This window comes from Polyodon spathula, chromosome 26 (genome assembly GCF_017654505.1).
Source record: "Polyodon spathula isolate WHYD16114869_AA chromosome 26, ASM1765450v1, whole genome shotgun sequence".
NCBI classification, from domain to species: domain Eukaryota; kingdom Metazoa; phylum Chordata; class Actinopteri; order Acipenseriformes; family Polyodontidae; genus Polyodon; species Polyodon spathula.
Genome location: NC_054559.1, coordinates 4,751,281 through 4,778,601, shown reverse-complemented (window position 1 = coordinate 4,778,601; position 27,321 = coordinate 4,751,281). Strand labels below are relative to the sequence as shown.

General features: G+C 39.2%; 1 protein-coding gene across 3 annotated transcripts in view; it reads right to left on the bottom strand.

The window, feature by feature from the left end:
• Window positions 1–21,810: 21,810 nt before the first annotated feature.
• The window catches only part of LOC121300746 (dual specificity mitogen-activated protein kinase kinase 3-like), a 60,484-nt gene continuing 54,973 nt past the window's right edge, over window positions 21,811–27,321 (bottom strand). For all 3 annotated transcript variants that reach the window (XM_041229522.1, XM_041229523.1, XM_041229521.1), the window contains exons 10-12: window positions 23,902–24,041; window positions 23,563–23,608; window positions 21,811–23,182 (exon numbers count right to left, since the gene is read on the bottom strand). In XM_041229522.1, coding sequence (XP_041085456.1) covers window positions 23,096–23,182; window positions 23,563–23,608; window positions 23,902–24,041 — 273 coding nt within the window. In that variant the 3' untranslated portion in view covers window positions 21,811–23,095. The remainder of the gene's footprint in view (window positions 23,183–23,562; window positions 23,609–23,901; window positions 24,042–27,321) is intronic.

The following is a 27,321-nucleotide window of genomic DNA, read 5'->3' as shown; positions in this document are numbered from 1 at the left end:
AGTATTATAGATTTTCTTGTTGTTACTGCATCTTGTGAAGTGCTTTGTGATGGTGGTCCACTATGAAAGGCACTACATAAAATAAGATTGATTGATTGGATTGCAATGTTGTTTTAAGTCATTTACTATCACTGGTATTTTTTTTTCTTCTTTATTTTGTTTTCACCTGGGATTGTTCGCAATACTGTCAAATCTAAAGGACTTGGTGCACTTGTGTTTTATGCCACCCATTGTTGCCTGTAAAAAGACAAATGTGTTTGAGATATTGTGTTTGTTAAAAGAATCCCAGAAAATACTTCATTTTGCTATTTATATTATTCAGTTTTACTTTTCGTTCTCCATTTTCTTCATTTATTTCTACGTTTTCTGCTTACTTTCACTCCAGTCATTCTATTCATGTTTATACTTGTCTATATTTGTTTCTTACAGGGTTTTTGTAATTGATTCATTTCTGGCTTTATTGACTTCAATATAATAAACCCTGTAATAGATACTACTGATGTGCCTGCGTTTTGCTGTCAGTCAAACTTACTAACCTTAATTATTTTTTTTGGGAGGGGGGGGGAAGTAATATCTCGTTAGGGAAGATAGCACTGTTGTTAAATCAACAGAGTCGAGTGACTGTTACAAGTGAAATGATTAAAGTGTGAGACTACCTAAAAGTAATTCATGCAAACTATAACCCAGTATACTAGTACCACATAAGAGACATTCACAAATCGGGGGTGGAGCCCATACAAAACTGCATGTGAATCCAAAACCATTCCAGCATTTAAAGAGATTGAAGAAAAAAGCAATAGCACAATAACAGAACACACATTTGGAATGAACAAAAGAACACCACTATATAAAAACATTCCACAGTATCAATTCACTTGCAGGTTAAAACTCAATTTCCCATAGTTCCTTGCTATCACCCTCTGTTCATCCTCTCCCCCCATTGGCTCATTCAGATATCCACTCCTCCAATCCCAGAGCTCCTTGGAAGCCAGTACGGGTATTAAAGCTGGCTGGCTAGGCCAGGAAAGAACTTCCTTTTCTCTTGAGGAATCCATTTACAAATAACAGCATATTACTTAATTAATACTTAATTATTTTTGTTTACACTGTTACTTGTTTATTTTTAGTTTTTGTTCAAGGTCTGTTTAGGGTTTGTTTTTGTTAGCATGTTCAGTCTCCATTTTGTTCCTGATTCTCCTGATATTTTCCAAATAGCTGTTCACCATTCAACTCGGTACTACTCAACAGACCCACCATTTTCTGCGATCATTATTTTTTCATCAACCTTCATCCATCATCATCAGTACAGGACTCTATTTGGGACTTCATTATTTGTTGGTGAGATTGTTTCTTTTCTGTTTGCTGGTTTTTTCTACTTTACTTTGATACTTTGGTTTCTGTAGTTTTGGTTTTGTTCTTTTGTTACTTTGGATTACATGTGCATTGCTTCACTGGACTTGTTAGGCCTAAATTTCATGTATCATCCTTTGCCATTAAGACTGTCTTTGTAATTGTTTTCCCCATATACTTATTCATTCACCTTTGTCTTTTTTGCCTGTGGATGTGTTGGTTTTGTATTGGTGTGGTGTTTGTGTGTGGGGGGGGGGGGTTTATTGGAGGCCCACAGGACACCGCATTCATTTTGCATTAGTGTTAGTTTGTTGGGATGTTTGCTTAGTTCACTTTACTTTCTTACTCACCTGTACCTTCCACCTAACTAAATGTTTTCTACAATAAGTTGTTGTCCTTATGTTTCATTTATTACATTACAGTTTACAACAGTAAACCATTTGTTCGTGAAATTGACACCTCTGCTTTTGCTGTCTGTCACTCTTGCTGACTTAGTTAGTAACAGATATTGGGCCAGTAGTATCTCCTTAGGGAGGACAGTACAACTGCTTCTCAGTTGTGCAGAGTGATCGTTACACTCCTGTATTATCATCCTATTTATTTTATTAACTGTTCTATTTCTTACTATTTGCTTATTTTATTTTGCCTACATGACTCACACCTCTGCAAGCTTACTGTCCCATTTGTGGATAATGGCACACACTCACTCCTCCTAATGTGACCATTCAGAGATCATTCACACTGGTTCAATCAGGGATGGAAACTGTATTCCAAAATTATATAAATAGTAGCTCACAAATTATTCCAAGATTTGAAGACATTGAAAAATTATTTGTTTCATGTCTTTTACTCTTTCTAACTTCAGCACGATTGGGTGTTTAATAGTTTCTGATAAAATAAGCATTGCATTAACTATCATTAAGCATTGCATTGCTCATAGTACAGTCATCTACTGATTCAAATAATAATGTTGAGCAAGTCTGTTAAACATATGGATAGATAGATAGATAGATAGATAGTAACCTGTCCTATGGTGCCAAAAATATATTTAATTAAGCCAGGATTATGGGGATAATAGTTGTTCCCTAAATCAGCACCAAAAAAAAAATCAGAATAAATACACAACACAAAATTCATGTACAGAACAAAGCAAAACCTATTTATTCATGTTAAAACACTTAAATGTGCAACTTCACACCCAAACTTAACACCACAAAGTCCCACCAGTCTCTTAAACCCCCAGTTCACACTCACGGCCCTTCCTTGTTGTTGGCGATATCCTGTAGAATCCAGTGTTATCAAAATGTTGACCAGGAAGAAAATCCTCTGTCATGAACAGAATTATATTCCACTAGAATCTTCAACTTGCTGCCTTGCAGGAGCCAAACCCTGATTGTAACCAGAATGGCACCTGCACCCAACAGCTCTCGACCTCAACGAGGCTCCGAGGTAGAAATCAGGAAACTTTTGTTGTTAGTTTAAAGCACACACATACTCCAAGCCATGCCTGTCTTGTAACATCCTCCAGTTTGAACTGAGGGAGTGTCTTATATAACAAATAGGTGCTTAGACAAATGGCCTGATAAGAGAAACCTGATTCAATCAACCAATCATGGAATTGCTCAGTTGAGACAATTGTATGCTAAAATAGACCATTTCACACCAATTACATTAGGAAACATAACAGTAAGCATAATGGCAATCATTACATAATCCTCCCCATAAACATGGAGCAACCTAAACAAGATCATAATAAGGTTTCAAATTTTGTACATGTTTGAGTAGAACTAGTCTATTACAGCATAATTGAGTTCACCAAGTTGCCTTTTAATTCGACAGGGCCCATACCATTTTGGTGCAAGTTTAGCAGCAAAACCATCTGCCCCCTTTGATAACCAAAATTTTCGTACCCATACACTATCATCTACTTGGAAATGAACATCCCGTCTCTTCGTATCATAATACTTCTTTTGATGTTGTTTGGCTTTGACCATATTTTGTTTTACCGACTAGTGAATATTTACAACTTGATCTACATACTGCTGTTGATCCCCAGAAATGGATAATTGATCTTTCAAATCCCTATCCACAGGACTTCTCAACATCCATCCTAGGCAAATTTCTGATGGTGCAAACCCTGTGGTGTCTTGTTTAGCAGAACTTATAGCATATCTGAAAGCCAATCAACATGTTGATTACCAACATAAGAGCTTATCATGACCTTCAGAGTTCGATTCACATGTTCAGTCAAATTAGATTGAGGATGGTAACTAGTTGTAAATTCTCACCACATCCCAATCTTTACACAACTGTTTCAAGATGATGCTTGTAAATTGTACAACCCGATTAGACAAAAGAAACTTTGGTGTGCCCCACCTAGTAAAAATTTAATGTATCAAAATCCTTGCAATTGCTGGAGCCTTGGCTTGCTTCAATGGGAACAATTCCACACACTGTAAAATAATCAACAACCACCAAAAAATATTGGTAGCCTTTCTTACTCCTAGGAAGAGGTCCCATCAAATCAAGTCCCAGCATTCCCCATGGTTCACTCACTTACGTGGGCACCATTAACCCAGAGAGGTTTTGATTGAGGGCTTAACTTTGACAAACTTGACAGATTCGAACATAGGGCCACACATTTTTTCTAACTCCTGGCCAATAACCAACTTGAATTCTCTGTAAGGTTTTCATTCTTCCTAAGTGGGCACTAAGTGGATTATCATGATGCAATTGCAAAATATCCTGTCTGAAAGCATCCGGTATAAAAACTTGTTACTGAAAAGTTTTCCCTTTTAAAGGTGTTTTACGGTAAAGCATATCTTGTTCAAGTACATAGTGAATGTGTCTTAGCTCAGATTGTACCATTCCCTGTATGTCCAAACGAATTGCTTGTACTTCAGGATCATAAATCTGAGCTTGCCATAGAACATGATCATCAAATGGCATAGAAATGACATTCGTCACTACCCCACATACATTGCTATCTTTCTTGGGCACAGAGATCCTGGAGAGGAAGTCTGGTACCACATTCAACTTTCCTTTACGATACTCAACTTTGAATGTAAATTCTGTAGGCGTAATGCCCATCTCACCAGTCGAGAACTTGGTTTTGGATTATTAAAAACCCAGGTCAATGACACATGATCAGTTATTCCTATAAAGAACCTTCTATCAACATATGGCCTCCATTTTTCAACGGCCCATATAACTGCTAAACACTCCTTTTCAGTAATTGAATAATTTCTCTCAGCAACAGATAGTGTCCTGCTGGCATATGCAATCACCTTTTCTTGTGCTTTCTCTATCTGTGTCAGAATGGCACCTAATCCAAGATCTGGCATCAGTATAGATTTTAAAATGCAAAACAAAATGTGGAATAGACAAAACTGGTTGACACATCAGTGCAGTTTTTAACTTCTCAAATGGAAACTGAAGCAGTGTCCCAATTCCACTGGACCCCCTTTTTCTTAAGATTGTGCTGACACCGCATGTCCAAGAAACTTGATTGATTTCTGGAAAAAAGTAAATTTTTCCATATTCAAAGTCAAATTTGCTCTTTGTAATGCTGACAACACACTCTGAATATCCTAAAAATGATGCTGCACAGTTTTAGAATAGATCACAATATTATCAGTGTATACAAAATAGATTTTTCCTTTCAGCTTAGCCAAAACTGTTTCCATTGCTCTCTGAAAATTAGCGGCTGCATTGACCAAACCAAAAGGCATAACCTTAAATTGAAACAAAACTTGGGGAGTTGAAAAAGCAGTCTTTTCCCTACTAGCAGCATCTAACTTAATCTGCCAATAGACACTGAAGACAGACGCACCACTCATTGATTCCAAAATCTCCTGTATTGTTGGCATTGGATAGGCATCAAACTTAGTTTTAGCATTAAGCTTCTGAAAATCAATACAAAAACAGAATTTGCCATCCTATTTAACTGGTAACACCACAGGAGATGACCAAGGAGAACAGAAGGTTCCACAAATCGCATTGCTAACATCTCTTGACAAAAGCCTGCTTCGCTGTAGACAACCTATAATTCTTACTACGTATAGGGCAATTGTCTGACAATTCAATACAATGTTCCAAAATATTGGTGCCAACTTGATCAGTAAACACTTGATTAGCATTTAACAGTACATTTTTCAATCTGTCCTGATCCATCATGCTCAAATCAGATGCACTAATTATATGGCCAATCAGTTGAATGTCATCACAACTGTCTACAGGCACAGTTGGACTAAGTGTAGTTCTAGGATCAGCAACCAAATAAAGATTCACACTAGTATTTTGTTTTGTACATTGATCATTAGAATACCACAACCCCACATCAGCTATACCACCACAAAAAGGAAATTACTTGAATTTACCTTGTTTGCGCATACTAAATTTGTTATTCTGAACATCCAACTGGATACCAGTGTGTGATGAGTCAAAGGGTTTTCGGTCTGTGATTCAGCCTCCCGACAGTAGATGGCATCAAACCAACTCGGGACTTCCCTTACCAAGATCTCGTGACCATGGCAAAAGTCATCTTTGAGGGGCGGCACCTTGGTGAGGGGCGGAAGTACGAGTATGTAACTTCCAGCCACTGGAGTCAAGTGAAGGATAAGGACACGTGTCGGTTGGGGATTGGTGTTCCACTGACTACAGAGGCGGGACATTACATACTAAAGGGAACGTACTACTGTGTTCGGGGTTGGTCCGAAAGTAAAGTAGGAGGAGTAACGGGTGGAGGGAGAGTCTGGTTTTGTGCAGCGGGATTTTTGAAACACTAACATTTCTTTTGTCTTTTTTTTGTTTATGTATGGGTCACCACGAAGACAAATTAAAGACGAGTCATCACAGTTTGTTTTGGATTCCACCCCTGCACTCCTTCCCTCACACCATTTTGTTTTTTCGTTTGTTATTTAATCCTTTTGTTGTGTATAGAAAATAAAAATAAATTATTTTATTTCTGTACACATAAATTACTGTCTGGACATTCCATTTAATACACTCTCGCCTCACACAGTGATAAACAAAAAATCCAAACCAAGCAGCAAAGACAAATGTTCCTTTTTCATAATCACAGTTGGTACAATCCATTGTTCACCATGTACATCATACCCTAAATCTACTGTACCAACTGGATAATTTTCCCTGCCATCTGCTAATTGCAAAGAACCACTAGTCCATATTCTTACACTTTCATTTGGCTTTTTATTTTCTCCCACAGTTCTTCCTGCAAGAGTGTGTAAGTATATTCACTATCCAGGAGTGCTCGACCCACCATGTTCCGAATGCCAACCACAACTCCTAACTGTTGTAAACCACACTTAACCAACTAACTTTTATTTTAATTTGAACAACAATCGTTGCCCTATCTGGGGTGCCAGTTCTGTAACCTGTCCTATGGTGCCAGAAAAAAATAATTAATTAATAAAGTCAGGATTATGGGGATAATAGTTGTTCAACATAAATCAGCACCCAAAATAAAGCAGAATAAACACACAGTTCCCTTTCAATTGAATGACAACCATTACCGAATGGGAAAGAGCCCTCTCTGACCATCAATCACTGAGCATATATAAAAAAGCTGCCCTATCAGGGCCCTGATGTGAGGGGGAAGTCCCTCCCACCTCCTGTTGAACAGGGACGTCCTCAAAGTAACATATCGCCATTTTCTCTCTCACTCCACTGAGACATGTCACAGATTGCTTTGTGCTTTCTTGAACCAAATTTGGCTGATTTGTTGGTTTATACCCACAAATTTCTTTACATCCACGGTAAAGTCATGTTTTCAAGCATTATTAAGAGTGCTCTTGCCTGATTCTTAAGTCAGTTTACGACTAGAGTTGGTTTCGACCCCTCTTGCAAGATTGGCGAGCTGCCATTATTCTTTTTCACTACACAAGGCCTCATGTAGTTTGATATACCATGTGGGGAGCTGTTGTGGTGCTGTAAGGAGACTCCACAGGCTCACGGCGTCATCCTCTACGCCGATTTAATCAGTCACAGCGACCAAAGGAAAAAAAAAAAACAGCTCAGGCTTAGCGCCCCTCTGAAGCCTTGGGCTTTCCTAGTGCGACTGCCCTTACACTTGGCGACCACGCCGACTGAATCGGCTGCATACCCCAGCATCAACCACGGTTTTCCTGCCGAATTCTAGGTTGAGAAAAACAGCTCCTACCCAGCCACGGTTGACTCGGCACCGGTGTAAGTATCTTTGGTGCCACCGGACCATGCCTACCATCGGCACCTACCTTGGAACAGGTCCACTCGGCACCGACTGTTCTGCACCAACAGTGCTCTCCTCGACGCCGATCCTGGCATCGATTAACCGGTTGACATCTTTGGAGTCATGTACAGCCTGGCACCAACCATGCTACACATTGGCACTCTCCTTGGCGTGTTCCTGGCACCAATTGATTCGGGACCAGAGAACCTCTTCTGAGCCATCTACAGCCCAGTACCGACTGCGCTCTTCTCGAAGCCGATCCCAGCACCGACTGATTCGGCACCGGTAAATTGCTTTAAAGCATCTACAGCCCAGCACCAACCGTGCTACTATCGGCACCGAGTGCAGCAGCTTCGTCTGTGAAGCCATGTCGGTACAGTCGACTGGGTCCTCCGCTGGGTTCCACCAGTGTGACGTGCGCGGTTAAGCTGCCCAGGCAGAACAAGCACCAGTCCTGCGCCAGATGCCTAGGGCCAGAACATGCGGCCAAAACACTGGCAGGTGAGCTGGACTGCTCTCCGTCACTTAGTTCTTCTTGAGAATCTGCGATCTGCAATCTGCGCCTCGGATCTCCCCTCAGATCTTGCCCACAGAAGGGAAGTGGTCAGTGCAGATGCCTCCAGACTGGGCTGGGGAGCGGTCTGGAATGGGAGAGGAATAAGAGGTCAGTGGAAGGGACATTGGCAGCAAGCGCACATAAATGCCCAAGAGCTGCAAGCAGTGAGCCTGGTGTGGTTTTACTTTCGTGCTGCTCCGGACGGACAATAGCACAGTGGTAGCCTACATAAATCATCAAGGCGGCCTGCACTCACCGGGCCCTCACCACGCAATGCACAGACTCCTGTCCTGGACACACAGAAACTTGCGTTCCATCAGGGCAGTTCACCTCCCCAGTGTGGACAACAATGCAGCAGACCTCTTGTCCAGAAGAGCCTGAGACAGCTCGGAGTGGAGACTGCATCCTCAGTGGTGAAACAGATTTGGGAGAGGTTTTGACCTACACGAGTCGACCTCTTTGCCACAGCCGAGCCCACTCATTGCCCTGTATGGTTCTCCATGGAAAGAGACGGGGGCCCCCTGGGAGTAGATGGGCTAGCTCGCACCTGGCCACAGGGGCTATTGTATGCATTCCCTCTGCTACCATTATTACCCCTGACACTAGAGAGGATCAGGGTGGAGAGAGCACAGGCTTTGATGGTTGCACCCAGATGGTCAAGACGCCCCTGGTTTGCTCTCCTCTCCGACAAGTTGTCGGATCAGCCGTGGCAGCTCTGGGTCTGGTCGTTGAACGGAGCAGTCTATTCAGATGAGGTTTGCCAGATGCAGTAGTAGAAACACTACAGTCTGCTTCGGCGCCAAGCACTAGAGCCCAGTACTCATACAAATGGAAAGTTTTCCAAGACTGGTGCCTTGCCGAAGGTCACGATCTGGTGACTTGTCCGATTTTGAGACAATATTACCTTCTTACAACACATGTTTGATGCAGGAAAATCAACATGTACTTTGAAGGTATACCTGGCAGCAATATCAGGTGCCATGACAAAATTGACTCGGTGTCCCCTGGGGCACATTTCCTGGCAGTGCAATTTCTTAAAGAGGCTCGGAGGCTACGTCCTCCCATGAAAAGTATGGTCTCCAAGTGAGATCTAGAACTGGTACTACGGGCCCTTATGGGTCCCCCATTTGAGCCCAAGACATCGGCAGAACTGTGCCCTGTGTCATTAAAAGTGGCATTTTTAATAGCCGTACGTCCGCCGGTCGGGTAAGTGAGCTTCATGCGCTGTCCATCGATGACACATGCATGGCTTTATGACTCGCGGGTAACATTAAGAACAAATCCATCCTTTTTGCAAAAGGTGGTATCCTCATTCCATATTCACCAACCAGTGGTTTTGGAAACTTTCAGACCTCCCCTGCACGAGTCAGAGGAGGACCGCAGACAGCACATGCTATGCTCCGTTCTGGCTCTGCGTTGTTACCTGGATGGGAAGGCGTCTTGGAGACAGTCCAACCAGCGGTTTGTCTGCTATGGGTCCTGTTCTAGAGGTCAGGCCCTACTGAAGCAACGTCTAGCACACTAGGTGGCAGATGCGATACGCTTGGCGTATGAACAGATGGACTCCCCATTACTGGGGGACATTATGGCCCATTCTACCAGGGGCCAGGCAACTTCATGGGCTTTCCTTCATGGAGCCTCCTTAGATGAGTTATGCAATGCTGCTACATGGACAGGTAGTCAGACATTTGCACGTTTTTACCGCCTTGATGTTGCAAACCGAGCGAGACCCTCTTTGGGTTCTAGGGTGTTGCAGGCGGCATGCCCTTAGGTATCATGTGGGCTCTGTGGCTATCGCCGTGAGGCTGTAATGTCAGTAATCTGGAGCCACGGCAGCTTTGGTACAGCTTCCCCTTTGGTAATGGTTGTCATTCAATTGTAAGGAAACGTTAGGTTATTAACATAACCCTGGTTCCCTGATTTCGAAAGAAAATGGCGATATGTTACTGTGAGAACGTCCCTCTCAACAGGAGGTGGGGGGGACTTCTCCCTCACAGCAGGGTCCTGATAGGGCAGTTTTTTTATATATGCTCAGTGATTAACGGTCAGAGAGGGCTCTTTCCCATTCGGTAATGGTTGTCATTCTCTTTCAGGGAATCAGGGTTATGGTAATAACCTAACTTTTTGTATGGCAAACATGGAATGCTGCTTCTGGCATATGTCCTTATTCAGATGAATGAATTTTTTTATAAAACTGGAGTGTTTTATATAAATTGATTATATTTAGATATCTTATGCGTAGTCAAGAGCAAGGCCTGTAATCCCTTTCAAAATAAATACAGTGCATTTGTCATCCACAGAGCTCAACAGTTTAATACATGCAGCAGTCATCCAAAAAAAAAGTGTCTTTTTTTTTTTTTTTTTTTTAACACAGCATTCAGAGCTTGTCAAAAATAATACTTACACAAATGTGTGTTTTTATGTGGTGTTTTTGGTGAAATCAGGTCAGTTATTGTATTTTGCTTCATAACAGTGGAATATATATTTTTTAAGTGCGTAATACATACAGTATAGAAATAATGGGAAAAACACCAGTGTGTCACATTTAAAGTTTAATACTTTGTAGATCTACAGCACAATTCAAATTGCACAGAAACCTTGTTCTTGTGTATTATGCTGCCTAACAACTATGTACTGCGCAATAGTGCTAGTATTTAAAATGTCTTGCTTGCAAAAATGTCATGTTTTACAGTACGTGTTTTGTGGCTCTCGATCATATAGAAATGTTGGTAAGCAGCTCGTAGGGTGAGGAAGTTTGGCCACCCCTTATATATGAATGTGATTTAGCTCAGAAGAGCCATGAAGAGGAATACAAAAGGGTAATAAGACTTTATATACAGTGTCTCTCCAGCTGTAAATTACCCATTAAATATTTAACAAAAGTAACATTAAATCTTATTGAGGAGCCTATTCTTGTGTCATTTGTTGATTGATGGATCTATTTTAAATCACCTTTTTCAATGCAATTATAACCATGTTTTAGATGTGCACAAAATGTGATTGTAACCCTCAGTCTGGAGACAGGGATAATGTATACCTGCATGTGACAGACATGTATCCTTCATGGAATGAATCCGATTTTGAAGAAATAGTAGGCGGCTCCAATTCTCCTCTTGCATCCCAAGTCCATTAATATTGCAAATATTTCATCCTATATTACTGAATACCCCATACACTTGTCAAGACTTCTCATTTTCCTAAAACTTTTTTAAACAGCTACCTTGATTGATCCTTTGTAGTGTTGTTGGTAATGCAGACAGACTGTTTGTGGGAGGAAGCATTGTTTATCATCATTTGTACACTTTTCTCAAAATGGTCAACTGATCAACTGTAGTTATTTAATAGATTTGAATACAACTTTGGGCATTTAATACAACTCTGGTTATGCAATAGCTCCAGGATCAGAGAGGTGTCTTGTGGCTGCAGCCAGGCTCCTTTGTGCACTGCCTGTCATGCAGCAGAGAGCTCTGGTGTATGAAGCCTGTCAAATGAAGCCCCTACACTATTCACAGAGGATGAGGGAAGGCACTAGAAACGGTGAGGAATGAATTGGATAATCAAAAAATGTGTAAAAAGATTGCCACACAACCCACAGTTCTTGTCTAAATACCCCCATCATCTTTGTCAAACACTTTTTCAGTGTAAACCTGGCCTCAATGAATTGAGAGGAATGGTAGTTCCTTATGCCAAGTTATCAGAGAGAACTGCAAGTGCCAGGATTTATGTTTTACTTTTACCAAATATATAAGCGATCCTTCAGCATATCTAATAGACCCCAGTGAGCGCAACACTGACAGGAAACCAATTGTTTTCAGAGATCAATATCATTATCTCAGAATGATGAGATGACTCAAATAATAAAAAAACCTGTTTAAAATGTAGTCCCAAGAATTCTCACCTGGCTGACTTCATCTTTCAAAATACTTCTTAGCACTAACAGTTTAACACAACACGTTCGCAAGCTGACGTTTATAGTTTGACATTCAACTCACTCAAGACCTTTTTTTATATTTATATTGTATATAAAAAAGATTTTTGCAGGCAAATGTTCCATTTTAAAACAGAAATAAACAAGGCACTTTTATCCATGCATTTGTATATTACAGGACATCCAAGTTTAATGACAATTTACGTATTTTGTCAACATGGAAATATACTAGGGAACGCACTTATTTTGGCATCAGTATCATTTATATTTAATAATTTTAATCGATATTTTAAAATGGACTAGTCGCACGCATCACAGGCAAAAAAAAAAATAAAAAATTGAGTTTTAATCCACGCATATTTATATTACAGGACATCTGCTTTTAATGACAATTAAACACATGTTTTGTCAACATGGAAATATACTAGGGAATGCACTTATTGTGATGTTATATTAAATTATTGATTTCTGTTTTAAAATGGAACATTTGCCTGCAAAAAAATATTTATTTATATAAATATTTTTTATTTATATCACATTCAGTTTTGTAACATGTCATGTTACTGTCAATGCTACATGTGATTAGTTGAGAGAAACGCTATTTTGAAAGATGAAATAAGCCAGCTGAGAATTGTCAGGACGATTTTTATTTTTATTTTTAGATTTTTCGAGTCATCATTCATCATCATCATTCTGAGGTTCTGATCTTGAGCTCTGAAAATATTTGGTTTCCTGTTAGTGTAATGCTCATTGTGGTCCCTACTGGCTCAAGGAAGTATGGTTTCCTCACTCAATACTGGTTGATGAGAGTAATGTTATTTGTGATCCCCACTGGACAAAAAGAAACCTTAATTTCTGAGAATTAGTTATATGCTGAAGGATAGCCTATATATTTGGTAAAAGTAAAACATAACTAAATAAATATATTAATATAAATATTTAAATAAATTAATACATAAATGAATATAGACATGTATTTCTTTATTTATGTCAATATTTATTCACTAACATATAAACACTGCCATTTAATACTGTATGAAATGAAAATAAATATTCAATAGTTCTTGTTCAATTGCATATTAGTGAAGATTTGTTTACATAAAGATTGTCATGCTTTCATATATTTTTACTTTCAAATTAAAAAATATATTGTAACGACCCGGACAATTGCTTTGTTGCAGGACTTGTTTGTTCAGTTTGTCTCGTCTTTTTTATATGTTGTATGTATTTTAAGGGGAACGGGGAGTGAGTGAATGAGCGGGGAGAATGTGTGTTGTTGTTTACAGGGGTTGCAGAGCATTTTAAGAATTCAGCACCGTCTCCCTGAGTTAGGGTTGCCACCTGTCCAGGTTTGACCGGACAGTCCGGGAATTGGCATCTGTGTCCGGGTTGCAGGAATTAACAAACCCGGATGACCTAACATCCATTTTTTAAGTGAAACGCATAAGAAACACTAACCTTCCTATAATATTTTCTTTGAAATACATTAGTTGCTTAAACAATGTCCACTATCTTATTAAAAATGTATTGTTTAGTACCGATCTGTACATTCTACTTTGTCCTCAGTATTTAAATAATGCTGAAGACAACGAACAGACCCACGTGATGTAAACAATCCAAGGAGAGGTTGCAGTCACGTGACCCTAGCATGCTACATACTGGCAGTCAAAACAACCATGGAGGCAAGTGCAAAAACGCTATCTTCCACAGCAAAATGCGATGTATTTGCAACCACAGAGCATACTTCTTACCTCTAGTCGCAAGAATTAAAAAGATATAATATATGATGTGCCAGATACTTGAAATTTGTGACCCCTAATGAGCGAGCAAACTTTGAAGTTTCATTTTTCCTTTTAAGAAAACGTACTTACCGGTACATTTTACCAATTACAGTACTAATATGAATTATATACAGTATTTCTATTTTGTTTGTGTATAAACATTTAACATCTTTCGTTAACCCTTTGCAGTCCATTTATTCGGCGCTTGTCAGGCACGTCAGGTTAAATTTATTTTCACACGAGCTGTTTATTTATTTATTTTTTTCAGAGTAAAACAGGTTTAAAAGGCATTGAATCGCAAAAGGACACTCAATACTGTATCTCCAGCCAAGCCCCACCCTTTGGTCGCGTATTTTTCACATACCTCATTATAGATGTGCGTACCGATAAATCCTCTCCTGATCATTCGTTTTATCACCTAACTCCTCAATAATGCGACGTCTTTTTGATGATGTCGGACATGGTCTGACATCGGGCTGGAAAGGGAAAATAGGACCGCAAAGGGTTAAATAGACTGACAATTAAAAAAATGTGTAAGACTGTGACAGAAATATAATGAACCTTGGTTGTAAATCTCCCTCCCGACCTGTGAGCGTGCTAAGCAGCGAAAGTAGGGTCCTCTGGACAGGCTGGCTTGACAGTTCTTTCCCAGGGTTGGGAAGTCAGTCAGTCTGGAAGAAGGCAAGACATCGGTTGCAAGAAAGTATTGACCTAGAAGGGAAACAATGTGGCAGCTGCAGATTGTAAAGACAGCTGCTACAGCTGCTACAGATGGCAAACACACTGGGGAGGAGAAATACACATGAGGATCACACAAAGAGGGTGTGGGGCTGACAGGAGACAAGTACATTAAATTAAGTGCAACCGTACAACAATGAAAACACAAGTGGAACAATAATTTAAATTAAAAAGAGGAAAGTGTTCAATGTATGTCCCGCAGCGAATGCTGTAGTGCACACACACACACTGACTTTCTGAACTGTTAACATAACTTTCAAGAAGTATTTAATCGAAGAGCTTAATTTGATTCAATTTTTTTTTTTTCTTCTCCAAAAAAATTAAAAATGACAGCAAGTACGGTGTTGGAGCTAGTTCAAAATATGTAATTATTTATTAGAATTAATAAACAATAAATGTGTTGTTTTTAAATGTGAAATTTAATATTTATGAGAAACACTTTCCAATAAAATCACATACATGTTGAACACAATGTACAAACATCCAGCAAGTCTAGCACATCAGCAAAAATCAAGGACACTAGCAATAGTCACGGAATCTGTGACACCCGCAACCACCGTGACTAAATCCCAGCCCTATTCATAACACACTGAAATGAATAATTAAGGTTATAAACTGCTGACATCATTGTATTGGTATAAATCAAAATCTCTATGTACAATTTATATATAATTTAGCAGCGACCCTCACCAGGAGAAGCAGATTGATAATAATGTATGGTATTTAAATTATTTGTATTGGTAAGATTGGGATAAGGAAAATGTTACGCTACAGAGGACGACAACAGGGTTTCCAAAGAAGAGCGTTCTTTTATATAGGGGAAGTGGAGGAGGTGTCGTGGTATTTCATGAAAGTCTATCGTGAACGACTGTCGAGTTTGTTGTTGTGAGACTAATTAGGCCAATGTGCGCGCACTTTATCATACTTTACCAAGGTGTAATGACACTTAAGTCGCACACTTTTTTGCCGTGTATTTTTGAAACGAGCACAATCATGCGTCATTTGTGCGTGACACGTCAAGAATGCACTATAGTAGCGCGATTAAAACTTGCATGTAAACCCCGCCTTTGATAACTTGCCGTTTTTCAATGTGTTTTTGTTTCAGATTATTTTTACATATCTCGTACGGTACTGTAATCCATTTAAAAATAAATACAGTGCATTTGTCGTCCACAAAGCTCTCAAAAGTATTTAATACACGCAGCAGACATTTTTTTTTTTTAACCCAGCATTCAGATCTTCAAGGGAAAAACTTGTCAAAAAGAATCCTTACAAAAATGTGTGTTGTTATGTGGTGTCTTAGGTGAAAATTTTCTTTATAATAACTGAATATATTTTATTTAACGGGCCTGTTACATACAGTATAAACAGAAGTAATGGAAAAACACCAGTGTGTTACATTTAAACATGTACATGTTACACTGTAGATCCAGAGAACAATACAAATTACACAGAAACTTTGTACGGCTCTGCAATGTTCTCCCTTGTTCTTGTGTATTTGCTGCCATCAAGAGTTAACAGCTATTGTACTGCACAGAGTAAGGGCAAGATTTCGTTAACGTTTGAGAGAATTACATTTGTTTTTAAAATGTCATGCTTGCAAACATTTCACATTTTACAACATGTGTCTTGCGGTTCTCGGCCATATTTAAAATGTTGGTATTAACAGTACAGTATAGATTTATTTTGTTCAGAAGCAGTTTCAGCTACATGCTCTCTTTATACCATATACATCTTATTTCGTATTGTTTCTTTCCTTTCATATTCAAATACCCTAAACCTCAATTCCCTGTGTGTTGTATAAATCCAGCATTACAAATGTTAGCATCTGTGTGTTTAAATATCTTGAGCAATAAATCAGTAATAATCAATAATTAATAAATAGATTGGGTTGCGAGGGTAACCAAGACACAAATGCAGAGCATGTTTCTGTAGAGTGGGGAGATCAAGTTGTATTTAGCATTTATTTACTATTTAAACATCACCTTGGGTAAAGCAGCAGCTAAATACATAATAGGTCGTCAAGTTACCCATTATCGTATGCAACAAGAGATAATATGCAACTAAATTCAGGGATACTAACTTATTTATGAGTAGCTTCAGTGTCAAAAGATAAAAAAAATGAAATATAAAGGATAAGCTCTGTAGACAATATTTAAACTATTGATCATATATGAATGTTAACCTTCCTTCATTTCACTAATGGAGTACTTTGTCAGACACTACAAGCAGACCACTACTAGTTTAGCACATACTTAAATTGTGCAAAATGCCAGAATGCCTCATTTGAATCCTTTTTTTTTAAATGAATACAGGCCTGGTTATAAATCATATATCAAAAAGCAGTATTAAAAATTCGTTTTTGTTGTTATGCTGATACCATTTTAAGGGAATACATGCGTCTTTTATAGTTTTACCCATTAGGTTAAAAGCAGTTTAGTTACACAGTATGCACTGCCTGGCCACTGTATTAGGACCAGCATACCTGATTTGGATTTGGCATTGCCCTGGTGCAGGGTGTGTTCTCCTGGCATTGCCCTGGTGAGGGCGTGTTCTCCTGGCATTGCCCTGGTGTGTGGCATGTTCTCCTGGCATTGCCCTGGTGCGGGGCGTGTTCTCCTGGCAATGCCCTGGTGCGGGGCGTGTTCTCCTGGCATACTCTGGGTCTCTTGATTACTCTGGCTGTGAATCAAGTCAACCCAGTGTAGTAGGCCTCTTTTGCATTGCACAGCAACAACTGGACTGCCTTATATTTGCCTTATAAGTTTGTCACCTAAATAAGACTAGACCACACACTTGGCAACAGAGACACCTTGTGGCTAGTTGATCGATTTCAGTCACTATGCTATGTGGTAGTAATACCTGTGCCATTTTACCCTGGGACAAGAGATCAAAAGGATCAAATGCCTTTTTTACCCAGGCACTGAATCCTCTCTGTTGTTTACCAGATAAACAAGGTCACTTCCCATTTTAAGACAGCAAGCTTTTCATTGAGAACACATTGACAAAAAAAACAGAAACTAGGTGAAACCTAAATTAAACCTTATTCAACCGCAAAGCTTTCATTACTCAAAATGAATATGAAAGTATTTCAATTAGCTCATTTTATTAGTCTAGCGTTGTGCGGAAAATAAATAACACAACACAAATAAAACCAATTGCTTTTTATTTTATGTTCAACATTTTAAATATTTTTTTTGTATATTTGTAAAATGTGTTTATACTACAGCCACTACCAATAGTATACCCTACCACTCGCATGCATTTACAGAAATACAGCTTCATCAGAAAAGCATGTCCATTCAAGGTTTAAAAGTCCATCACATGCAGGCTGGGGGAAGGCACTTGTAACCTTTAATAAAATTCACCAGTATGTTTCTGAGGTCCTGGACCAGTTGATACATACAGTTTTCCACAGCAATAAACATCTTTGTTTGAAAAAAACATACCTCTCTATGCTTTTCAATGATTGCCTATGCTTTACACTTTTACTGTGTCAAACTTTTATAAGTTTGGGGTACACAAAACAAATTAATGGACTCTATATATATATATATATATATATATATATATATATATATATATATATATATATGCGTCGGTTGTTTTTATATATATCTATATATGAAAAAAACACATTTATCAGTGTGCATGCATATAATTCTTAAAGTCATACATCCATTGTATGTCTTGGGACCTTAAAAGGAAAGGACTGAATTATGTTGCACAAGTTCTACAAGTAAAGGTATCTTACTTATTTTTCTCAAAATGAGAAACAAAGTTACACAAATGGAAATAACAGGATAATCATACAAGGCTTTTTCAATTTTATTTTCATTGTGTAACTTGAAAGGGTTTCCTACCTTTTGTAAAAATAATAAAACGCTTTGTAAATCACCCTTAAAGTCTCGTGCTCAGGCTAGCAAACAGACAGTTCTAATGTTCTATTTCACAAAGTAACAGCCAGGCCTGTGTAAAGGGACCGCTAGAATAAAGACTAAGTTCTTGTAACTTCAGCAACAGAATAGGGGTTTCCCCTTGACTACTTGGACAACCGCCCTTGCTGATGTAAGGCCAAACTGATAGACCACCAAGGCCGGGAAGCGAGCAACCCCTCCGATTTAAACAAGATGTAGTTAAAGTTTTGGGCCAGGGGTCCGACTGGCCAGAGGGAACCTTCCTCTTGGAGGTCAAGACAACATTGTCAGCCTCTAAGGTTGGGAAGTGAGCTTCACTTGCCCCCACAGGGGACAGTTGCAGAGGTGACGCAACAAAGTGAAAAGGGGGAAGACAAGATGGAGGAAACTGAAAAACAAGACAAGAATTAGGGAGCTGGCTACAGTTTAAATAGGGTGACTGACAGGTATTTCAGAATGATAACAAGGGAGGAGCCCCAGCTCCAGTTCCCCGAAATATGCCAAGGTTCTACAAAACGTGGATAACTTCATTCTTCTGTCATATTTATAGCCCAGAGCATATATAACCAAGTTACTCAGTTCCAGTTGGGTTTGATTAAGCAGATTAATTTGCAGCACCATCACATTTGAACCAAACCGCACTCAATTTTTAAAAAACTGCCAAAACCAAGTGTGAATTGGTTCCTAAATCTCTATATGCAGGGGTATTATTCCACTCTACAGACTCTTAAAATAACAACTATAACAATAATGGAAATACATGTTGTGCCAAATGAAGTTTTGGAGTTAGCAGCTGGATCCCTGAAATGTGTACAGAAACTAGGTAGCATTGAGCAACTAACTGTAACCATAATCCTAACCCTCAATGGGTGCCATTCTCTTTATGTCAGTCTGTACTTTCTGTTTGTTAAGGTCCATGTCTTTAAGGCTCAATTTCATTCAAATGTATCTTTAATCTGGTACCACTATTGTCAGTTTACATACTGTAGACAATATTACATAAAATAATGCTGCTACAAAACTAGCCTTTTTCTTAGCAGCACAGGTTCTGATGTAGTGTTTAGTTTCTGGTTTATAGTTATATATTGGATGCAGTCATTTCGTATGTTTTATGGGTCTCAAGTTGCTTGCTGATATGCTTCAAACAACATGTATTTACTAGGGGTGATATTTTACATAGTTTTTTGTATCGTAGTAGAGGTATCTAGCATTTGTATTAAGATACAAGGCCAAATGCACAAGATAGCTCATTGTAGTTCACCAAGTGGTTCTTGAATGAAGCTTAAGTGTGTTTTATAGTTAGTATAAATACATACTCTCCCTAACTCATTTCATTTTAGTTTTTTAACATAATGGTCCATCATTAAATGATTCTATTATGCATCATGCAAGGACCCCATCAGGACTATCACATGTATCGTAACATAGACAATATTTCACGGGGCGTGAGCTTGGGGTGTAAGGATAGGGCAGAAGAAGCAGAAGGAAGCGGTAAGTTGGACAGTGCCGGCTAGAAAGGACTGGACCTAGGATTGAAGAGCATGCGAGGACCACTCTAGTAGCAGACCAGCGAAGCTGGACATGGAAGCAAGGATAGAATGTTGGCACTGACTGAGGGCGGCTTTGTCGACACAACCCAGGGGCGAAGGACCCAGCAACCGAAGACAGGATACGGAAAGTGGTCACTGACTGAGGGTGGCGATGCCGACCCAGGGACAAAGGACCAAGCAACCGAAAACACATATGAGGGTTATGACTCGGGGAGCCACCCTTCGGGAGGAAGATGGTCCCGGAAGACCGAAAGGAGATAGAGAGGGAGAGGTACCCAGCATCTGAGACTTATGTAAAGGGGCGCTCGTTAAATCCCCAATTAGCAAGGACTGCATGCTGCCTGGGACCTGAAATAAGAACAAGGCATAGAGGTTAGTATAAGACTTGAGCACGAAGCCAAGTCCCGAATTGAGGCAGAGTATGGAACAGAGCCTTGAGTGAGGCAAGATAAGCGCAGGAGCTGCGAAAGAACAGTGTGGCCAGGGGTCCGCTCTGACTCATATAGTGAGAACCCCCCTGAAGGTAAAGGGAGGCTGATGCCTAGCCCTGAGGTCGGGGAAGTGAGATTCACTTGCCCCCCAGAGACGATCGATGTGAAGGCATGTATGAGAAGGTGGAGGAGGGGAGGAGGAAAACGAAACACTAGACATTGAAGGTGCAAGCGATCAGGGCTTAAATAGAGAATAGGTACTAATTGACAAAAAATTGGAAGCCCCCTGCTGCATGCCCCCTGAACTATGGTAGCTACTAGAAATGCATATTGTATTGCGACACCCCTAGTATTTCATTGTTTATTAAAGGTGTTAACCGGGAGCGCTTCTGTGAGGTGACTCATCTCAGTACAGCAGTACTAACTAGTATAAGTACTAACAGCAGGCTAGGGCTAAAGAAATACTTGAGTCAATGAACAGACTTCACAGTTAGTAAGGCATTTTGATTTTATCTACTTAAATCTCATAGAAAGGTCAAGATATTCACACCAAACAATACAATCATAATTATAAACTGAAGATTTAATATATACTTCCTGATTTGAAGTACTTTAAAAGTATAATTTGTGAGCAGGGAGAGGGTTAATTTCCTCCCTGCTAGAAAAAAACAAAAACAAAACAAAAAAAAAAACCAGGGGCGAATGCACATTTGTTTGTTTTTATTGTATAATTATCACCTGCACCTGGGGAACATTTCAAATTAGGACCAGGTGCAGGGTTTAAACAGTCAGCAGCCAGTATACTCGGGGCTGCTGAGTAGAAGGAGGCAGAAAGTGTGCTCTGCTCCCGAGCAGTCAAAGTAAAGTACGTGCTGTGTTAAACCGGTGTGGTTTGTTTGGTGCAGTTTTATGTCAGGTAAACGGCTTAGCCGACCTGCGTGTTAGTCAGGGATCTGTTAATGTATAGTCAGAGCTCCAAAATGGAGTTAGGTTTTGTTTCGGTTTTGTTTATTTGTGTTTTGTGTTTACTAAAAAGTGCGCGTAAGCGGAGCAAAATTCAATTTCCGTGTCCGGGTCTACGTTTTTAAAGGGGCAACGAACCTTGAGAGTTGCAGGATATATCACACATTGTAATCCCACACAGTCTCACCAAATCGGTAATTTCCTTTAGAGGAACACTGAAGTTTAGAAATTGGAGCGTTACATTATTGGCTCATTATGGAATCCAAAGGTAAATATTAAAAGCTTAAAAGGGAGTTGATTGCAGCTATACTTGAAAGCCTTTATGCAAAAAAAAAAAAAGTGTCAAGTGCATTTGTGTGACATTGGGAAGCTTAGAACACCTTTTATTTATCATGTGAAACAATTAATACACAAAAGTAAATCACCATCATGTATCAAGGCTCCCTTTAATACAGTCAAGCTATAATACAGTACATGGGGACCATACTCTATACTTTATAATAGCTAGCCTGTCAAAAGAAGCACACAAAGCAAAGCAGTAGTAAAAATACAAGCCCACACCATGACAGCAGCAATAAAACGGGCTGCAGGAAAACCACATTGCAGTTACCATCACCACTGAGGGGTTCTGCTGCTGCACAACCCCCCTGAGAAACGCCACTCCCGTGGGAGAGTTTTCTTGGGAGTGAATTGCCTTTCATATAAACTGTTACTCTTGCATTTTAAAAAATATTATTTTATTTATTTATTTATTTATTATTAAAGTTAGAACTTTCGAAACACTTAATTGCCAATTGCGTTGGAAAGCTGAATGTGAACCAAAACATTTGACCTCTTGTGTTAACAAAGTAAGAACACAGACATTAAAGCTGCTGAAACGTGACAATGTCAAAGGAAAGCTACGTGATTTCTGAACAAAAAATTTTTGGTATTAAAGTAATCGTAACCGTATTAAAGTAACTGTAACCGACACATTCATTCACTAAAGCGCACCCATTTTGCACTTCCATTAGCTACGCAGTCTCAAATGTGCAGTTCTTAAGAAATACATATTTTATCAAACATGTATTTTCTTTTAAAGCAGACATCTGGTGCTACACTAGGTTAAATAAAGTTATTTGTTTGTTTGCCTTGCCTTCTGTTACTGCTTCACATGCATGTTCATTTGACCCCACCAGTGTCTTTGGGTCTAAGCATGTTACTGGCTGAAGGCACGCAAGTCAATTGGGGAAGCAGCTGACTGGTTATTGACAGGAAAGAAGTCATCACTGCAATATTTACAGTGCAGATATGACAGTAGCAAAGACTGGTTCAATGCTTATGGTGGTTTGCAGTATTGAAATATGGGTACACAAATTATAATACAAAATAATAGTTATAGATAAAAACAAAAACACCAAAAATGAATTAAATACTGTACTATTTGTTTCATTTTATACTGTGCACAAACTTGACACAAGGGCAGTTAAATAAAAACCCCCATGGTGGTTAAGCTTGACATTTGAATAGATTTTATTTCTTTATAATACACATAAAAAGTAACTTTACAATATTGCAAATTATTAGGCTCAAACCACCATAAGACCCCACTGAAACAATCTATTCCATTCATGATGATCTGGAGATTGCAAAAGACAGCAGGAGAGGAGAGGTCAATTCTGGTCTTCAGCTAAGATCTCTTTCACAAAGGAGGCTATGTCTGTTTCCTTGGTGTCGTGTAGTTTGAAGAAGGGGTGCTCCTGCACAGGGAAAGACAGGTTAGTCCAGGCTGGTCTTCAGCACAGATTGAGAACTCACAGACCACAATTATACACTAGGGGTCACACCGAATAGTCCACCAATTACCAGTTTCTGAGGTCACCTTTCTACAGACACTCGACTAATTACACGTGATTGTGAAGTGATTGCAATCCATAACACGAGACACTTTAGAACATTAAAAAACTAAATTCATAGCAGTTTCAAAATAGAACTTTCCCAAACAGAACACCAGCTATTATCAAATACATGACTTATTCATATTTTTTCAAAGTGGCAACTAATTCGACCATTTTTGCCTCAAATATTAAACTCTATCCCTAGGACATACTACACAGCTGTAACATGAAAATAAACTTACCATAAGCTCAAGGTAGTTCATTCTTTCTATGGAATTCTTTTTTAAACTAAAAAAAGAAAGAACAGGTGAAATTATTGTATTTCTTGTAAAATACCACTCTTGCTCTTCTGTATAAATGTATCTTTTAAAGTACATGTCAGATTCAATTTTTCTCGAAGAAAAGAAATATTACCCCTACAGTTGGGTACTTAACAACTAAGCCAGTAAAAGTTTGTGTTTTGAAACGACATGGCTGAGTATTAATCAGTATGTTTGTTTTTTTTTTTTTTTAGAGGATTTCAAGCTGTTATTTTTGAGGAAGCCTGACAGTAGGATAAATAATACATTCCCAAGACTCACCACTGAGCAGTGAAATCCACAAAGTCCTTGGAAAAGCGGTCCGCTGGGAGCTGCGGGGAAGGCTCTTCCACCACTTGCTTCAGCTGCTGGAATGGGGTCCCCCAGGACTCGTAGGGGAATCGAAGAATCGCTAACTCAATCTGCAAAAACAGCAGTGTGCCAGGTAAGCACAGCCCTCCCAGTGCACAAACTCACACTGAGCCAGGTAAGCACAGCACTCTCAATGCACACACACTGGCCAGGTAAACGAGAGTTAATCGCAGATAACACATGTGCGTGCATATATATATATATATATATATATATATATATATATATATATATATATATATATATATATATATATATATATATAGACACACACACACACACACACACACAATGTTTTATCTGCGATTAACTCTTTAGCTGATTAAATCGGTGCAATTAATTAGTTAATCGAAACAGCCCTATATATACACACACACACACTTGCAAAAGTATTCAGACCCTTCCTATGGTGTCCCATTTTGTGAAATTACAACTTGATGCATACACATTTTTTAAGCTTAATATTTTATTCAAAACTTGAATGCTCAAACTGAAGACTTCTATGGGTAAGATAAGTTACATTAAATGTCAGCAAAAACTAAAGAGAAAAAACTGAAACATGTTGATTGCATAAGTATTCAGACCCGTCAATTCAATATTTGGTGGAAGCACCTTTGGCAGCAATTATTGCCGCAAGTCTTTTTGGGTAAGTCTCTACCAACTTTTGACACCAGCTTGGTGCAATTTGTGCCCATTCTTCTTGGCAGATTTGCTCAAGCTCTGTCAAGTTGCTTAGGGATTGCTTATGAACAGAAGTTTTCAAGTCTTTCCACAGATTCCCAATAGGACTCAAGTCAGCACTTTGACTGGGCTGCTCAAGGACTTCACTTTCTTATTGTTAAGCCACTCCAGTGTAGCTTTGGCCTTGTGCTTTGGATCATTGTCCTGCTGAAAGGTTAATTTTCACCCCAGTTTTAAGTCTTTAACAGATTGAAACAGGTTTTCCTCTAGTATTTACCTGTACTTTGCTCCATCCATGTTTCCTTGAAATCCCCTTGCCATTTCATTGAAATTAACAATATTTCCATTTCCATTTAAAAATGTAATTTTTGAATGCAATTCACTTATGATTATCAGCTTATATAAGTACAGGTATCGTATAATGAAATATTAAGTGTTTATAGACAACTTTATACAGTTAAAAGCATAGATACTTTTTTGGACCAAAGAATTCGTCCACCTGGTTTCATTCAAAGCAAAACTCTCAAACTTTTTGACTTGGTGCGGTGTGTGTGTGTGTGTCTATATTATATATATATAGACACACACACAGCTCTGGAAAAAAAACAGACCACTGCAAAATTATCAGTTTCTCTGGTTTTACTATTTATAGGTATGTGTTTGGGTAAAATGAACATTTCTGTTTTATTCTATAAACTACTGACAACATTTCTCCCAAATTCCAAATTAAAATATTGTCATTTAGAGCATTTATTTGCACACAATGACAACTGGTCAAAATAACAAAAAAGATGCAGCGTTGTCAGACCTCGAATAATGCAAAGAAAATAAGTTCATATTCTTTTTTAAACAACACAATACTAATGTTTTAACTCAGGAAGAGTTCAGAAATCAATATCTGGTGGAATAACCCTGATTTTCAATCACAGCTTTCATGCGTCTTGGCATGCTCTCCACCAGTCTTTCACATTGACGTTGGGTGACTATGCTACTCCTGGCGCAAAAATTCAAGCAGCTCGGCTTTGTTTGATGGCTTGTGACCATCCAGTTTCCTCTTGATCACATTCCAGAGGTTTTCAATGGGGTTCAGGTCTGGAGATTGGGCTGGCCATGACAGGGTCTTGATCTGGTGGTCCTCCATCCACACCTTGATTGACCTGGCTGTGTGGCATGGAGCATTGTCCTGCTGGAAAAAACAATCCTCAGAGTTGGGGAACACTGTCAGAGCAGAAGGAAGCAAGTTTTCTTCCAGGACAACCTTGTACTTGGCTTGATTCATGCGTCCTTCACAAAGACAAATCTGCCCGATTCCAGCCTTGCTGAAGCACCCCTAGATCATCACCGATCCTCCACTACATTTCACAGTGGGTGCGAGACACTGTGGCTTGTAGACCTCTCCAGGTCTCCGTCTAACCATTAGACGACCAGGTGTTGGGCAAAGCTGAAAATTGGACTCATCAGAGAAGAGAACCTTACTCCAGTCCTCTACGGTCCAATCCTTATAGTCTTTTGCAAACCTCAGCCTGGCTCTTCTTTGCTTCTCATTGATGAAGGGCTTTTTTAGAGCTTTGCACGACTTCAGCCCTGCCCCTAGGAGCCTGTTTCGAACCGTCCGCGCCGTGCACTTCACCCCAGCTGCTGTTTGCCATTCTTTTTGTAGGTCACTTGATGTCATCCTACGGTTGCTGAGTGACATTCGAATGAGTTGGCGGTCATCCCGGTCAGTGGAGAGTCGTTTTCGCCCTCTGCCGGTCTGTAGCTTTGTTGTCCCCAATGTGTGCTGCTCGACCTTGTTCTTATGAACCGCCATCTTTGAAATTTTAAGGATGGAAGCAACCCGACGCTCACTGTATCCCTCTGCCAGTAAAGCCAGAATTGAACCCTTCTTTTCCTCACTCAAAACTTTCCTTTTCAACTCTTTGGGCATGGTCAGTAGTTATTTGTTGATTCCAATTATTTCTGAGGTACTACTAGCACTGTTTTGCCATCCAGCTGGTCCTATTGCAAGAGGATAGTGATGACCACAGGAGTTGTTTTTATACTTTTCCTCATTAAATAAGATTTGGTTCAGGTGATCCCCTAATCAGTACCTCATTCAGTAGAATGAGGTGTGCCTGTATTGGAATTCAACAGACACTGGAATGGAATGGCTGCCATACATGTAGAGATGCTGATTTAAGAAAAATTAAATTTTTTCCAGAGCTGTGTATATATATTGCAGTTTCCATCATCATGCTTTCTTTTCATATGCATACGTTTTTATTTTTATTTTGTTGGATACAAACAGAGCTACTGACAGTTTCTATAACAAATTCAGACTTCACAAGTTTCTCTTCTCTATGAGCTGAAATGGCATCGAAGCAGCCGCCGTCATTGTTTGCCTACATTAATTTTGAAATTGATGAACGTAATAATAAATGAATCGCAAAGCGCAAGCATTGTAACACAAAGGTGACAGAAGTGCGGGGAATTTCTTTTTCAAGGTAAGCTGATTTTGTGTATAGCTGTTCTATCTAGCAAAACCGTTTACAGTTTGTGACAGGCTCATGGTTTTATAAATAAACGTCAGTTATTATTACAACCAAGGTCTGTGTGTTATGTTATATAAATCAAAGATCAAGATACACAAGGTGTGTAAAAAAAAAAAAA